The following is a 17,009-nucleotide window of genomic DNA, read 5'->3' as shown; positions in this document are numbered from 1 at the left end:
GAAGGAAGGGAGGGAGAGATGAAGGATGGAAAGAAGGAAAAAAGGAAGGGAGGGAGGAAGGAAAGGAGGAAAGGAAGAAGAGAAAGAAAAAAGGAAGGGAGAGAGGGAGGGGAGGGAAGAAGGAAGGATTTATTAAATGCCTACTATGTACCAAGCACTGTGCCAAGTACTTTACAAAACATTTCATTTGATCCTCACAAAAACCTGGGAGGTAGGTGCTATTATTATCCCTATATTGTAGATGAGGAAACTAAGGCAAACAGGGTTAAGTGACATGTCCACAGTCACATAGCTAATAAGCGAGTCCAGGTCTGAACTCAGGTTTTCCTGACTCCAGGTCCAGTGCTCTATGTATTGTGCCAATTAGCTGCCTCTACAATAAGATAAGAAGGGCAAAGAATTGACACCAGTGAAGAGCTGAGTTTGCTCATCAACGGGTTGAGAGAGGGAAGACAGTATAACCACTGCAGAAGTGATGGCCTGGTAAAGAAGTGAGGGGCAGAGAGAGTGGAGGTCACAGTGAGGATGAAAAACAAGTCTAGGGGGCCTTAAAAACATAAGGAAAGTTGGAATGATAAAAGATTATGATCAAACCAAGGAATTTGGGGCTTCAGGAACATGGAAACAAAAGACTTATGGGTGATGACAAGGTCAAGAGTATGACTGTCTCTGTGCATAGTTGCAGAGTGGGAGGTCATAGGAACTGAGTAGAATGGGAAACTAGGAAGTAAGGATACTTGAGGGAACATCAATCCATATGTCGAGGGAGTTGAGTTTGAGGGCAGAATTAGCAAGGAAAGAGCCAGACACAACTTAAGAGCAAGGAAGGAGTAGGTGCTGGGTGTTGATAGATAACTGCCACCAGGATCTGGACTGGGTGACAGATTTGAATAGTATGAACCTCAAGGGAGGGAAGCTTACTCAGTACAGTTGGAAGATGGAGAGACTGTAAGTGGCAATGGAAAGTAAGGAATGTTCTGACTTCCCAAACATGACCAGTGAGTTGAGAGATAAGAAAGAAAGCATAGGCAGGAGAGCAAACTGTGTCACAAAGAAGGAGCAAAGTCTTAGTGAACACTGGATGCTGGAAGGAATGAGAAAGGATTTTGATAAAAGGAAGTTTGTTAATCATGGAGTGGGCACTTCTGAGAGCACTTTTGATGCTCTCAGAAGAGAGCCAGATCTAGAGTGGGTCACAGAAAAGGTGAGGAGTGAGAGGAAAGGTCAAGGCAGACGGGGCAAGACAGCTGCCAGTTAGGCATGGAAAGATGATTGTACAGCAGCAGCCAAGTTCAGGATCTCTGGAACAAGGTGAATATAATGCTAACCACTGAGATGTGAGTTCAGGCAGGTAGGTAGGCAGAGCATCAGTGGTTAGAGAGAAGTCTGTCGAGTAAGGCACATGATGACACTGTTCAAGGCCTTTCTTATCATTGTGAAAGGCTAGATTTTCTCTCTTTTTAATATAATGTGACCTCTTAATGTTCGGGTTATGTATACATTTTGAATCCACAAGATGTTAGCTCGATCCTAATATCTGCCAAACTGCTTTCCGGTTTTCCAAGCTGTTCTTGTCCAAAAAGACAAGTAATTTGCATCTTTGCATTAAGCAAACCCAGGGGTGCTATGATTAGCAGCTAATTCTGTCTCTTGTTTACCAAGTTGCCATTTTCTCTTTTTTAATCAGGATCCAATAGTTTGGATGACTGCTGCTTTATAATATCATTTGAGGTTGGCAATGCAGTACTCTCAGATAAGCAAATCGACAGTGGCAAAACGTTAAGCACCTCCAGAGGAACATCCATGTGAAGTAGTATATTTGCCAGACATGTCCACACACAGATTTTCCTACTTAACCATGTATATGGGCAGAGAGTTGCAAAGGTGCCAGGGGTGGTGGGTACAGAAGTGACTGAGTGAATAGATAAGGTTGACCAACTGGGTAGAAGTGAGTTGGGTGAAGGCAGGCAGGAGAAAAGGGAAATAGTGAGCAAAGCAACCACATAAATAAATGCTAGTCTGTTTTACTTACTTTAACACCTGTGCAACTGTATTTGGTCCAAACCATTCACCAATTGATTTCCCTTCTCCTACGCCCATTTGTGCTGTTTTTATATGAGAAGATTAACAAGTTAGCAAAATATTTTTTCAACAAGATACAACCTAGTAAATTTCATATAATTTTCAAAGGCTTCTAGCCAAGAAGATGGGGAGTTTCCCACAAGCCCTCTGGGGTGAGCATGGAAGCTTACCCATTTGATGGATGGAGTAGCAGCAGTCTTTTCTATCTAAGAAGCACTTTAAGATTTGATGGTATTCTTCGGGTTGCTCTTGGTTTTTCTCCCAACACCAATCTAAAGGGGGGAAATGGTAAGAAAAATTACTAAATACATAACAATGACAACTGAGATGCCTCATCCTCTCCACTAAAAACATCCACTTCAGGGCGGCTAGGTGGAGCAGTGAATAGAGCACCGGCCCTGGAGTCAGGAGGTCCTGAGTTCAAATCCGGCCTCAGACACCTAACACAAAAACTAGCCGCGTGACCTTGGGCAAGTCATTTAACCCCAATTGCCCTCCAAAAAGCAAAAAATAAAAAACATCCCCTTCTGTTAATAAAAAAGCAATTAAGGAAAGCATCCATGTTACAAAGGGACACTGGCTCAACCATGATACTCCCCATCTTTAAAAAAACTCTCCCTTGACTCTGCCATCCCCTCATGCTAGCATCCTATATTTCTCCTTTCTTTTGAAGAGAAACTCCTATAGAAAGGTGTTCATTTTGATTGCCTCTATTTCCTCAACTTTCATTCACTTCTCAACTCCTTTAAATCTGGTTTCTAACGGAACTAACTGCTCCCTCAAAGGTTACCAATCATCTCTTCACTGTTCCACCCAATGGCCTTTTCTCCGTCCTTCTCCCCCCTGACCTCTCTGTAGCATTTAACACTGCTGACCTTTCCTTGCTCCAGCCACCATCCCTCCCTTAGTTTCTGAGACTCTGCCCTCTCCTTGTTCTCCTGTCTGGCCATTCCTTCACAATATCATTTACAAGAGCCAGGAGATCATTGCACACAGTAACAGCAATGTTATAATGAAGATCAGCTGTGAAAGACTTAGCTACTCTGATCAATACACTAATCCAAGACAATTCCAAAGGCCTCATGATGAAGAAGTGTTCTCCACCTCAGAGAGAGAACTGGCGAAATGTGAGAACAAATTGAGGTATAATTTTTTTCACTCTATTTGTCTTGCTTTTTGTTGAGATATGGCTAATATGGAAATATATTTTGCACGATTTCACATGTATAATTGATATCGTATGGCTTGCCTTCTCAATGAGTGACAGATAGACTGGAGGGAGGGAGAGAATTCAGAACTCAAAAAAATTTTTTAAAGAATGATAAAAATACATAATTTTTTTAAAAGGAAGGGGGAAATAGTATTTGCTAGATCATAATCCATGTCCCACTCCACGCATGGGTGTACACCAGCTGTGTCTATTCTGAGCCCTCTTTTCATCTGCTCCCATGGGCTCAATGTTATGACTCTCAAATCAACATATCCAGCTGTAGCCTCTTTCCTGAGTTCCAGTCCTGGATCAACTATCTGTACCAGACATTTTTCAAATGGATGTCTAAAACTCAATATTTCCAATGTCTCTTACCTTCCCTACCTATTATTAAAATTTCATTTTAACCGTCTTTGCTTTTACATCACCTTCATTCCTGAATGTACCCCTCTGCCCTCCCCTACTCAGCAAGCCAACGTTGGTGACAAAGATTTAAAAAGAAAAAAAATCAAGTCAGTAAAACCGATCAATACATCTACCCTGCCTGACAGTATAGGCAATGTTCTACATCTTTTGCAAAAAGACTGTAACTTCCCCTTTTTTGATGAAGGTGTCAGCACCCTTCCTAGTCCCATCCTAGGCCTGCAACCTCAGAAGTCACCTTGTACTCTCCATTCTCCCTGACCCCAGTTCTTCCCTTGTGCAATCATTTTCTAAATCTTACTGACTTCATCTCTACTACATTCTTTCAATATCCCCTCTCTTTTTTATTCACATCGCCATCACCCTAGGTCAAACTTTCCTCACTTCCTGTCTAAGTGACTGCCATAGCCTCCTAACTGGCATCTCTACCAGTTTGTGCTGTCTAATCTATCCTTCCAAAGTGACCTTCCTAAGGCACTGACCATGTCAGCCCTCTGTTCAAAAAATCCCAAGCAGCTAGCCTTTGCCCCTACTCTCAAACTCTGCTGTTAGCCATGTAATGACTGTAATGATCTGGCTCAAACCACTCTTTCCAGGTTGATTCTCTCCTATCCACTCCCATACATGGAGTCTACGTTCTTGTCAACTGGCCAGTTTGCATTCTTCATGCTCAATATTCTATCTCCCACCACTGTGCCTTTTCTCAAGTTGTCTTCCATACCTGGAATGCTCTCCCTCTGGGAACTCTAGTTCCTTCAAGGCTCAATTCAAGTCTCATTTCCTTTGTCAGGCTTTTCCTTGGCCAGCTAGTTGTTAGCACTCTCCCCTCTTTCCCTGAAATTACTCTGTATTTACTTCTCTGTGTACATATTTTTCCTCCCTCAAAAATATACATTCCTTAAGGGCAAAGGCTATTTCATTGTACAAACAGTAGGTGCTATACAAGTATTTGTTGAACTGAGCAGAGACAAGCATGTTGCATTCTGACCACTGCTATTTTTGAAGTTCAGCCCTTTCAAGGAATCACTAAACATCAGTGAAAGCCTGAATCTGCAATCTGACTTAGTCAGAGAGTGAGAGTTGTAGAAGAGTCTCACAAATGGACAGCACCATAGGGGGTCTCATAATGTTACATCTGTTTGGCACTCTAAGACCTTCATCACCTACCTCTCTACCTTTCCAAGTTTTTCACACCTGATTCTTCAATCCAGCAACACTGGCCTCCTGGCTGTTCCACAAATGAGACCCTTCATCTCTTGGTTCCCAGCATGTTCTCTGGCTGTCCCCAACTCCTGGAATGCTCTCCCTCCTCACTACTGACCTCCAGGGTTTCAAGTTCCACCTAAAATCCCATCTTCTACAGAAAGCTTTCCCCAATTCCTCTTAATGCCTTCCCTCTGTTAATTGTCTCCTATTTATCCTGTATATAGTTTGCTTTGTATACATTTGTTCCAGTCTTGGATCAGCTATCTGTATCAGACATTTTTAAATGAATTTCTAAAACTCAATATTTCCAATGTTTCCTAACTTCCCTACCTGTTTTTAAATTTTATTTCAAAAGTCTCTGCTTTTACATCACTTTGATTCCTGTTCTCCCCCATTAGATTACAAGCTCCTTGAGGGCAGGAACTGTCCTTTGTCTTTTTTTTTGTATCTCTAGTGCTTAGCAAAGTGCCTGGTACATAGCAGATTTTTTATTAAATGCTTACTGAATTGAATTGAATCGAATAAGGGACTTTCATACATTCACTCATGTACTGTAATGCCAAGGAAAGGCAACTTCCCGAGGTTCAGAATACCAGCATAGGGGCTCTCCATTTTATTCAGTGACAAACCAAGAACAGAGAAGGTCAAAACATGACATCATTCCAAATACAGCATTTACTAAGTGTGATTAAATAATCTCCAAGGACTACCCCACACCAGGACCTTCCAATCTTTCAATCAATTACAAAGTCCCTGGTCTAAATACTTCTCCACCCCTAGGCTATACCTTCATTTAGTCCACCACAAAGCCCCTCTTCTCAAATGGAGATTAGTCTCAAATGGAGACTTTCTTTTCACATCAACAAGTCCATCCCACAGGTGGGATTAACAAGCTCTGGGTTTTAACACAATCAATTTGAAAACCAAGCCAATACAGGGGGAATCTTTAAATGCCATCACTATCACAACTCTATAGCTCCAGAAACCTTACATGGGGACATGGCATGAGTTATGGGAAACTGGCACGATATTCTGCACCATTTGAATTATGAAGGAAATGTTCTTCTTTCCACCCTTGCCTGGAGATTTGTGTGACTGGCCAGAGTATGAAGACTAAATTGATTTCCAAGATACATATTTCTCTTCTGAGGTTTTGGTGTTTTTTGTATTCGCAGCTGCAAGAGAGTCTAGAGGCCAAAAGTCATTATCTCAAATTGTCTCCGGTTTTCCTTTATTCCAGGATTTCTGTGAAGATTTTAAATTCAGAGTCCACAAAAGTTTCCAGAAGATAAAAGGCAGAAAAAAAGAATTAGGAAACTGCTTCCAGGGATACTAATTAGTAAAATGCTAGACACCAGAAATTATTGATTACACTCTCACCAAAAAAAATCTCAAGAAAATCTAACATTTAAAATGAAAAGAAACTAATACAACCTATAAATCACATCTCCCAACTCTAGTTTAAGGGGAAAATTCCATTTCTAAATTTCTCCTGGCCAGAGATTTTGCCAATCCATCCCACTGAAACACGCAATCAGAATTCCCAAGCTTTGTTGCTGTCCAGTCATGTTTCAATCATGTCCGACTCTCCATGGCCCCATTTGGGGTTTTCTTTACAAAGATACTGAAGTAGTCTGCCATTTCCTTCTCCAGCTCATTTTACAGATGAGGAAACTGAGGCAAACAGGTGAAGTGACTCGCCCAGTATCACACAGCTAGATTTGAACTCTGCTCTTCCAGACTCTAAGCCCAGTGTTCTATCTACTGGGTCACCTGGCTGCCCTAAGCTAGTTGCCTGGGAAAAAAATGTTCTGAAAAAAAAAAAAAGAATGAATGGTGGGTGAGAAGGGAGCTCCACCAAGGAGTACAGTGGCCAGCTCACTAGCCTAGAATCTGGGCCACTTCAAGTTTCGGCTTCACTATCTCCCTCCAAGCTGCGGACCCTCAAGCACCTCATTCATTAACCTCCCTAAACCCCACTTTGCTCAGCTGGGATACCTCAGTAAGAGCATGTGTACTGCCTGTGTGCCAGGTTACATGTGAAAATCAAATGAAAGAGTCAGGAAAAAGTCAAGAAAAGTGACCCATCCACCGATCTAGACCTGTTAAAGGCCTGAGAGCCCTAAAGAGAAAATTCACTGGGATTTTTGTTGTTTTTCTGTCATGTCTGATGATTCTTCATGACTCCATCTGGGGATTTCTTGGCAGAGATTGGGGTGGTTCCCCATTTCCTTCTCCAGTTCATTTAACAGATGTGGAAACTGAGGCAAACAGGGTTAAATGACTTGCTAGTAAGTTTCTGAGGCCAGATTTAAATTCCAGGCTCAGTGCTCTAATAGAAACAGATCCTTGCAGGCTGCATAGTGACATAGAAAACCACAAATGAACATTATCTATGTTGTACTATATTTTTACTTATTTTTTAAACATTTCCCAATGACTTTGTAATCTAGTTTTGCTGTCCACTAGCCCTGAGCTTGACCCTTCTGATTTAGACCACACCAGATATCATGCTACACATATATCTGTGAAACCTTTATGTTTAAATCTCCTGTCTCTGTACTGGAGAAATTCCACTAATCTTTAGCCTACCTAGACCCCGGAAGAAGAGGGGAGTTGGAGAAAAGGCTGGGTAAGTCTTAGGAAAAACCTCTCTCTCCCTTCCTTAAGTGTGGCATCCTCTGTCTATCTCATGAATTACATTTGTGTGTGGGTAAAATATCCAGCACAGTTGCTCAACAATTTTATGATCTTTTTTTTTTTTTTTTCTTTTTGCAGGGGGGGAGAACAATTGGGGTTAAGTGACTTGCCCAAGGTCACATGGCTAGCAAGTGTTAAATGTCTGAGGCTGGATTTGAACTCAGGTCCTTCTGACTCCAGGGCCAGCACTCTATTCACTGAGCCACCTACTCGCCCCTTTTATGACCTATTATTGATGACAAATTAGTCTTCATGTGTTCAGGCAGCATGGTCCAGTGGTTCCAGAGTCAGAATACTCAAGTTCCAATTCTTCTTCTGACACTTTATTACCTGTGTGACTTTGAGTACTTCAGGTGAATACCCTGGGGCTAGGTTTCCTTTGGAAAATGAAGGAGTTTGGCCTGTAAGGAGGCCTTCTCAGTTCTCAATGTAGGATCCTCAAAGACCTTTACAACCATTAACTAAAAGTTGTGTTTGTTCAACAAAGGTAATGAGGGATTCTTTGTGATATAGGAACAAAATTCAAATTAGGCTCCCCAAGTCACCAAGAAGGGGCATAAAAGCTTTTGATCTCTTTGGATTTCTGGAAAACATCTTTTATAAGCCTCATACAGATAAGCCACTCAAGTAGGTAAGATAAAAATCAAAAGCTGTGAGAATTTTCCACATTGCCCTGGGGAGGCCTAGTCCTAAGTCCTCCCCAGATCTTTTTCCAATTCCCCTCTTCCTTTTTGGAGTTTGGTGGGCTAAAAGAATCGTTTCTATAACTCAAAACCTGAAATAGCTAAAACTATTATGATAGATAAGAGTTGGAAGGGCCCTTCAAAACCATGTAGTCACAGATCCATAGGAAAAGGCATGCTGAAAGGGCCCACAGTGGCCATCGAATCTGAAAATGTGCCTGCCAAGTGAGTCAGTCAGCCTTTGATTACAGACCTCCAACAAAGGGGAAGCCACTACCTCCTAGGGAACCCCAATCCACTTTGAATCATTTTAACAGGCAGGAGATTTTTCCTAACATTAAACTCAATTTACCTCTTTGTAACCGCCATCCAAAGCTGCCACCCTTGCTTGGAGACAAGCAGAGCAAATTGGATTCCTTATCCATATGACAGTCCTTCAAATACCAGAAGACAGCTATCATGATTCTCAGTAATTATTCTCCGCTCTAGGCTAAAGATGCCCAGATCCTTCAACTAGTCCTAATATGGCATTATATCAAGGCCTTTCACCATCTTGGCTGTCCTCCCCTGGACGTTTCAGCTGATTAGAGTAATAACAATAAGACTAAATAGGAATAGAGGTAACATTTATAAAGCACTTCAAGGTTTGCAAAGCACTTTATCTTGTCATTGGATCCTCCAAACAACCCCATGAAATAGGTATTATTAATACTTCCATTTCACAGATGAGGAAACTGAGGCTAAGTAATGTTCTGTGACTTCTATAGGTTCCCACATAGGATTTAAATTCAGGTCTTCCTGACTCCATGCCCAGCATTATCCACTAAACCATGGAGTTTAGCTTATCGATGACATTCCTAAACTGTGGCCTACAGATGTGATGCCAATCCTCCAAATGTGGCAACCCTCAGACCTATTTCATTTTTGCCTTTGTAGCTCCAGTGCCTAGCATTGTATCTTGCACACAGTAGGTGCCCAAGAACTGGATCTGTTTACTCGGTAAAACTAAACATCTACTGTTTCTTCTCTGGCACCTGGCCTTAAGTCAAAAGAGGCACATTTCAGAGAAAAATAAGCAAGACACACTAGCTCTGGTTACTATAATTGGCTATTTATAGCTAGCCTCAGTGAACACAAGCCAGTGTAGCCTTGACTGACAATATATGATCCCAATGGCCGCCATCTTGATTTATCTGAACAAGGTTAAGAAACCGGTCTATCATAACAGCCTTCTTTCTAAACAGTCTGCTGATGGACTTAGCTCAACAATAAAAAGGATAGAAATCCTAAAGGGCATGCACTCCTGTCTCTATTCATTCTTCCTGAGAAAAAGAACTTCCTTGTCTGCTGAGTCACCAAGAAACACCTGTCTCCTACTCCTGAAGGATTTCATCACTGGAACATTTGAGCACCCATGCTCAAGTACTCCCCAAGTTGTAGTCCACTGATAAAATATGACAGTAATTGAATCATCTGGCAGAATCTCTTCTAAGTGTTCAGCAGTACATGTTACTCACCCCTTCCCAGGTGCTTGCAGATCAGGGCCTGGGCCAGCATCATTTGTCCACAACGTAGCATGCATCCCCAGCCAGTATCTGATGACGGGCCTGTCCCTCCTATTGGCAAAAGGATCTCAAATTAACTAGGGTCCATAGGATTATGGGATCATAGATTCATAGCAGGAAGAAAACTTAGGATGTCATCAAGTCTATCCCCCTCATTTTACAGATGAGGAAACTGAGGCCCAGAAGGTGAAAAGCTTTGCCTAGGGTCACACAGCTACTTAAGTCAATCCCTGTGGAGGGATTTAAATGGAGGACTTCTTGACTCCAAATCCAGTATCTTGGATCTTGGATCCAGTATCTATCTACTATTATGGAATTAGCTTTTCCATTAAAGAAGCAGGCTTAGGGATTTTTATAAACACATGCTTTTGGAGGAAGATTAACCAAGAAAAAGAGAGGAGCTTTGGCCATTGATTGATGTGTAAAGAAGTAAAGAGCTGAGATTTCCAACTCAGCCTTCCAGAGTTTCTCCTGAGTGCAGCCCAAACTTCAGCCAGGAAGTATTTAACAAAATAAATAAAAATATAATACAACATGGATGATCTTAATTTGTGGTTTTCTAAGTTCATTTCTATTTGAGTTTGACACCACTAGTGAAGAGAATGGGACTTAAAAAAAATGTGACTTAATTTTTCAAGTTATAGATTTCAAACTATAAATGAAATTTAGGTGCACACAGAAAGTGTAATTATGGGGGCGGCCAGGTGGCTCAGCATAAGAGCATCAGCTCCAGTGTCGGGATGACCTGGGATCAAATCCGGGCTCAGATACTTAGCACGACACCCAGAAATAACTGGCCGTGTAACCTTGAGCAAGTTACTTAACCCCAATTGCTTATAAAAAAAAAAGTGTAATTATGGTTACCCATTGGAGCAAGTGAAAGACCAAACCAACACTTGTGAGGTCTACTGGCAAGGATGTGCCCTAACATTGGGAAGAGTACCACTTTATCTATGTGTATAGAATAAAAGGTACTAACTATCAAAACGGCCTTAGATTTAGGAAGGCTCCTAGCTGTCCTAACACAAAGATCAGAAAGCTCTGATCCAAGTCAATCTTGTTTATATCTAAACTCAGGAAGGTGGTGTGCCCTTGGAATACAAACCAGCAAAATCACATGAGAATGACTGCTTCAACTAAAGAACGCTTGATTGTAAAGGAAGTTTCCACATAAATATCAGCAGTGAACTCAAATGCCTTTCACTGGGCGTCCATGGAAGCTGCCATGGCCACGAGGTATTTCCTATCCAGTATGACAGTGAAAAAGATTCTGCTAGAAATGTGTAGATTTGGGAGAAGACCACTAAGGCAGGATTCGCCAACTGCCCAAAAGTGGTGAATCCTTTCCCTATGGCATGTAATGAGAGAGAGATGGAGGGGAGAAGAGGTTAACCGATTACTGGCTGCAGCAACAAACTTAGCAAGGTCAAGGAGACTGACTCCCAGTGACCAAAGGGGAGCAGGATAGAGGCAACAAAATTCCTGTCTCACATTGCTGCTTTGGGAATATGAGTCTGAACAGATGAAAATGAAAATTTTAAAAATGAAGGGATATTATACTTTCTAGAAATTGGACAGATTTAAAATAAAAATTTCAACACAGCAAATGATTCCTCACAGAGAGTAAGTAAAAATATAATTTCTGGGAGCAAAAACGCCTTGTTGGAGACAATGTCTGCCTAATGTAATACACTGGGCATAAATCATACCCAGGATGGCTTAATTCTAAGCTGACCAGGCCCAAACCCAAAGTGTATCTGAGTGAGGAAGTTGCCCGTATTTCCTTACAACCCTGTGAAGCAGATAGGGCAACCATCCCCATTTGACAGATGAGAAATTAAATTACTTGCCCACACAGTTAAGTAAGTGCAGGCAGAGTCAGAGCTTGAATCCAGATCTTCCGACACCAAATACAGAGCTCTCTGTAATACGCAGAAGACCTACGTACCTATTGGGGAAAACTTCCTTCGGTATGTAAACCAGAGACGAGCACAGACATCAGACAACAGCTTGGATTTTTCTGTAATTAAAAGTAAAAGTAAGAGTGAATTATCTGCTAACAAATACTGCCATGAGTATTCTGGGCAACTAATGAACCAGTTAAATTGCACTGTCATGATGCATAGGGAAAATAGCAACTAAATCTCAATTACATGGAAAGTCTTTAATGGATTATCTCAGACTCCTATTCCTCTTCCGATGCCACCCCTACCCCTACCCTTTTGAGGTGAAAATAAAACCATCTAGTTGCTTGCCTCATCAGTAGTTCTGATCAAAGCTTTAGTATGAAAGAAGATTGAAGTTATATATGAAGAACCTGAAACCATCCTTTGAAATGGCACATAGATGGGATACATTAGTGATGGGGGACTTCAATTATCCAAACATCTGCTGGAGCACTTACATTCTCTCGCCAGTCCTTCTGGCTTGCCTTAATGATCACTTCATCCTTCAGAAGGTGAAGGAACCAACAAGGAGATATTCTATTCTGGATCTGATTCTTGCTAAACAGGGAGGAAGTGGTTGCTAGGGTGGAAATGATGGGGACCCTGAGGAGAAGAGAGGTGGAGGTAAAGAGCTTAGCAGTACTCAGCACAGTGCCTGGCACAAAGGAGGAACTTAATAAATTATTTTTCACTTGACTTGACTTGAGTTCATTCCATCCTCGGCCAGTGCAAAGACAGAGACAGGAGATGGAGAGTCACATGTGAAGAACAGAGAGAAGACCAGTCTGGCTGGATCACAGAATGCAGGAGGGGGAATGTTCTGGGCAGGGCATGACTCAGGTCAATCTCCTGGTAATTTAGGTTTAATAATGGAACCAAATGAGATCATCATAGATCATTCAACAATTTACAAAATGAATTTTACTTAGCCATAGCAGAAGGGTACTTGACTACTTGAGCTAAATCAGGTAACCGGGCATGGAGTCAGGAAGACTCATCATTCTGAGTTCAAATCCTGTCTCAGACACTTATTAGCTGTGTGACTCTAGGCAAGTCATTTCACCTTGTTAACCTCAGTTTCTCCATCTGTCAAATGAGCTGGAGAAGGAAATGGCTAGTATCTTTGCCAAGAAAACCCCAAATGGGGTCAGCAAGAGAGTCCAACATGACTGAAACAACTGAACAACAAAAGCAAAGCTTCCACTGAGATCCACCAACCAAGCTGAGAGCCATTCCAGCTCCTTGTGATGAGGAAGTGATGTCAATAGTCAATAGAAAGTGCTTAGTCTTCTAAGCCAACCAAGCCTGAAGAAATGCCTCAATATCTTTGAAGGAAAAACTGGCTTAAAGTGCAAGGAAGAAGAAGAGAGGTGAGATTGCTGGTGCTACTACATTCTACCCTTTGGGGATAAGGTCCTTGACATCTCCTAGAGCAGCAGTTCTTAAACTGGGGAAAGCACTGAAAGGGTCACAAGTGGACAAAGCCTCAGAAGGCCTGTTCTTGAGCACCTTCTACCACTGAAATGACTTGATGGCTATTACTGTTCAATCTTGACCTCCAGTGTGATACAGATACCGTGTTTCCCCGATAATAAGACCTATCCCGAAAATAAGCCCTCCCCGTACTGTGTAAGATTCCTCTAAAATAAGCCCTCCCCCAAAAATAAGCCCTATTGAGATTGCTACTGTAGTGAAGGTGATCCCCTGCGCTACATGCTACATTACAGTACCCTCTGTATGCACCGTCCCCCCCCCCCCGGGTGAAACGCACGCCGCGCTCCAAGCTGCATCCAATCAGAGCTGCAGCAGTGAGCGCGTCATCCTGTTCTTCCCCAGTGATTTGCTTATTGAATAAAGGTACATTTTTTTGTTCACATTTACCTGTTTATTAAAATTGCTGTCAATGTTCATTAAAATAAGCCCTCCCCTGAAAATAAGCCCTCTGGTGTTTTTCTGTCCAAAAAAAATAATAAGACAGTGTCTTATTATCGGGGAAACACGGTAGCAGGCACTACAGGTAGAAGAGAAAAACTCAAACTCAAACCAAGCAACAATGTTCCCAAAGGAGTGAATGAAGTCAGGAGAGTGTGAGAAAGGGCCAAAGCCCTGGTCTAAAAATCAGATCCAAGTGGTGGCTGATCCTACATTTTTGCAATTGACAGTGAGATCCTCAGTGTAAAAAAGTGACTATCGGGAACAGAGAGAAGATGAAGAGCCTTCCTGCACTGTCATCAATCAAAGGTATACACTGGCCACTTAAGTGTTCCCTGGCCCACTAGCCTGGGGGAATACAGGATCTTGGCTGTGGGACAGGCCTCTCAATGACTGCCCCTGTGCTTCCAGGGGAAGCTGGTTAGACACTTTCATCTTCCCCTTGTTACCATAAAGCAAGCTTTCTCCCAACAGCGCCATCCCTTGATCCTCCAAGCCCTTCCCTGGGGAGATCACTGGATATTGTACACTAGAGTAATCAGTGGGCTCTAATGGTCCTGCCTTGTGATACCACTGGGCCACCACTGATGCTGAGAATTGATTCACTCTTCACTGCCACTGCGGCCTGTGTCACTACCCACTGACTGCTACGGGTAACTGGGGCCTGCATCTCTGCACACTGTCTGCCCAACGCTATCTGCTGTGGCTGGAGCCCTCATCTCTGCCCACAACCCCCAGACAGTCCTGGGGACTGTATCTCTGTCCAACGCTATCTGCTGTGGCTGGAGCCCTCGCCTCTGCCCATGGCCCTCAGACAGGCTCCCCCTTGGGGCCTACATCTTTGCTCACTCTGCCAGGGAAGGATAGCTACTACTGCTAAAGCCTGAGCTCTTTTGCCCTCTGCTGGGCTGCTTTAGGCCTAAGTACTACTGCAATGCTACTGCAGAAACCTGCCTGACCAACTACATCAGGCCTGCCCCTGCTCCCCTGTGTCGAAGGCTGCTGTGAGCCTATACTACCATTGCCTTCCTGTGATCAGCAGAAGCCATGCGGATACTACTACTACTGGGTCCTGCCCTTCTTTGCTAGAGTAAGGACACAAACCAATAGAAAAAAAAAAGTAACAAAGCCAGACTCCTCAGGACCAGTACAAGCAGAAGCCATTACTGCTGGGGGTGGGGAAATGTCCCTGGGGCCTGAGTTTCGTGCTCTTTTGGGGTCCTTCCCTGGAAACTCTGCAGTTCGCAGTTCAGGAGTGAGAGTGCAAACTTTCAAGATTGATATAGCAGCCCTGCCTGTCCTCAGCTAATTAAGTGAGGTGCAACTGGTACATCTGTCCATATTTCCAATTCTAGAAACGACTGCTCTCAGGGAGAATTTAACTTTGCCCTTCCAAGTGTCTCCCCAAGTGTGCACCAAATAACCACAACAAAATCCATGTGGCAAAATTGTGGTTAGTTTCTCAAATTCCAAATTAAAAAAAAAAAACTCCAACAGTTTCTTCAGCAGAGTTCTTAGTCCTAACATTCCATGGATCTGCCTTTGTCTAACTTCTCTCACTATCGGGATTTCTCATGGCACCCTTCAATGGCTGGCTATGTCCAGATACGATTACAGAACTGAGGACCACTGGGTCAGCTGTAAAGTTATTCTAAAATGCCATTCGAAACCAGACATTTACACAAATATGAGGAGGTAGGGGACTTTTATGAGAAGGCCTCCCCAAAACAATTATGACCATTAGAATGCAGTTCCAGAAAGAGCTGAGTTCTACTGAATCTGTCCTTTTCTAATTGGGGGAAATTGCTTTCTCCATCCCAAAAGTTCAATCCCTGCAGGCTGCTTTGAGATACATGGGGAATTCTGATAAGATCCCCCAATGGAACCTGGAGGGAGCTTAAATGACTATGAAGGGCTCCCTTCCTCTCGCCCCTCCAAAGCTGAAGAACCTCAAACAGTTTATGGAAATCATCTTCAATGTACACTTAAGGACACAGAACACATTGTTCTCTTCTAGTTGAATGAACACAGGCAAGCTGCTTTCTAATTTTCCAGAAATAGAAAGCACCTCATAGTAAGCAACCACCTTTTTCACTTTTGCTGCTGTTTAGTCATTTTTCAGTTACATCTGACTCTTTGTGACCCCATCTGGGGTTTGTTGGCAAAGATACTGGAGTGGTTTGCTGTTTCCTTCTCCAGCTTTTAATAGATTTTACATTTTACAGGTGAGGAAACTGAGGCAAACAAGGTGAAGTGACTTTCCCAGGGTCCCACAGCTAGGAAGTGTCTGAGGCCAGATTTGAACTCAGGAAGATGAATTTTCCTGACTCCAGGTCAGGTAGTCCACCCACCGAAGCACCACCTAAAACATGAAGGCCAATCTGGGAATATCTTATTCCTCCCTTTAATAAATGCATTTGTTGTGGACTGGGCCTCATTCAGGTCAGTCCTCTCTTAGTTTAGCTTCCTATTGGAACAAAAGAGACTTTTGTAGGTCACTGTATAGTTTACTTGGCCACAGAAGGAAGCTATTCAACAGGGATGGGCAATGAGAACCCCCGGCGTTGATTCAGCTGAGCAAAGATTTGAAGATTCACCAGTCAAGTATCTGAAAGCCCCTCCAGTTTCTTGTGGCTGCTTTGTACTCGGGAACCAACCAAATCTCAAGGAGTATTTCAGAGCCTTTTAAGGAAAAACTAATCTAACATGTATAGAGTTAGGAGTGAAGATACTGCTCCCACCACAGGGAAGAATTTCCAGAGGCTAGAAAGACAGGTTGGGGGTCAGGTTGTGAATAGCTTTAAAAGTTAAAAAGAGGAGTTTGTCTTTGCTCCTATTGTCAAATAGGAAGTTGATGAAGTAGAGGGAAAAGGAAAATCATTTGGTCAGCACCATGGAGAATGGAGTGAGTGGGGAAAGACTTGAGGCAGGGAGAGCAAACAGAAAGCTGATGCGATAATCTATGTGAGAGGTGATAAAGGTCTGAAAGTGGTTGGGTGAGTGCAAAGAAGGGGTTCAAAGGAGGACGGTGTTGTAAACATAGAGACAGCAAGACTTAGCAACTGAGTGGAAAAGAAAGTGAGGAGGAATCTAGGATAATGCCAAGGTTACAACTCTGGGAGACTGAAACCATGGGGGTACTTTGGACAGAAACAGGGACTTTGGAAGAAGAGAGGATTTCAGGGGAAAGAGGATGAAATCCGTTTGGAACATGTGGAGTCCAAGGTTTCTCCAGCTGGCCAGTATGAAATGTCCAATAGAT

The 17,009-nt window shown here is 42.7% G+C and overlaps 1 protein-coding gene across 2 annotated transcripts in view; it reads right to left on the bottom strand.

Annotated features, from left to right (window-relative positions):
• ATG4A (autophagy related 4A cysteine peptidase) overlaps positions 1-17,009 on the bottom strand; it is a 63,925-nt gene that overhangs the window by 19,785 nt on the left and 27,131 nt on the right. For both annotated transcript variants that reach the window (XM_069100419.1, XM_069100420.1), the window contains 4 exons: positions 11,818-11,889; positions 9,822-9,920; positions 2,253-2,354; positions 2,033-2,105 (listed from right to left, as the gene is read on the bottom strand). In XM_069100419.1, the coding sequence (XP_068956520.1) occupies positions 2,033-2,105; positions 2,253-2,354; positions 9,822-9,920; positions 11,818-11,889 (346 nt within the window). The remainder of the gene's footprint in view (positions 1-2,032; positions 2,106-2,252; positions 2,355-9,821; positions 9,921-11,817; positions 11,890-17,009) is intronic.

This window comes from Petaurus breviceps, unplaced genomic scaffold, assembly GCF_028583685.1.
Source record: "Petaurus breviceps papuanus isolate PSGF00001 unplaced genomic scaffold, PetGlider_PUasm1.0 400, whole genome shotgun sequence".
In the NCBI taxonomy this organism is placed as follows: domain Eukaryota; kingdom Metazoa; phylum Chordata; class Mammalia; order Diprotodontia; family Petauridae; genus Petaurus; species Petaurus breviceps.
Note: the sequence above shows the minus strand (reverse complement) of the source record. Positions and strands in the feature narration are given on the sequence as shown.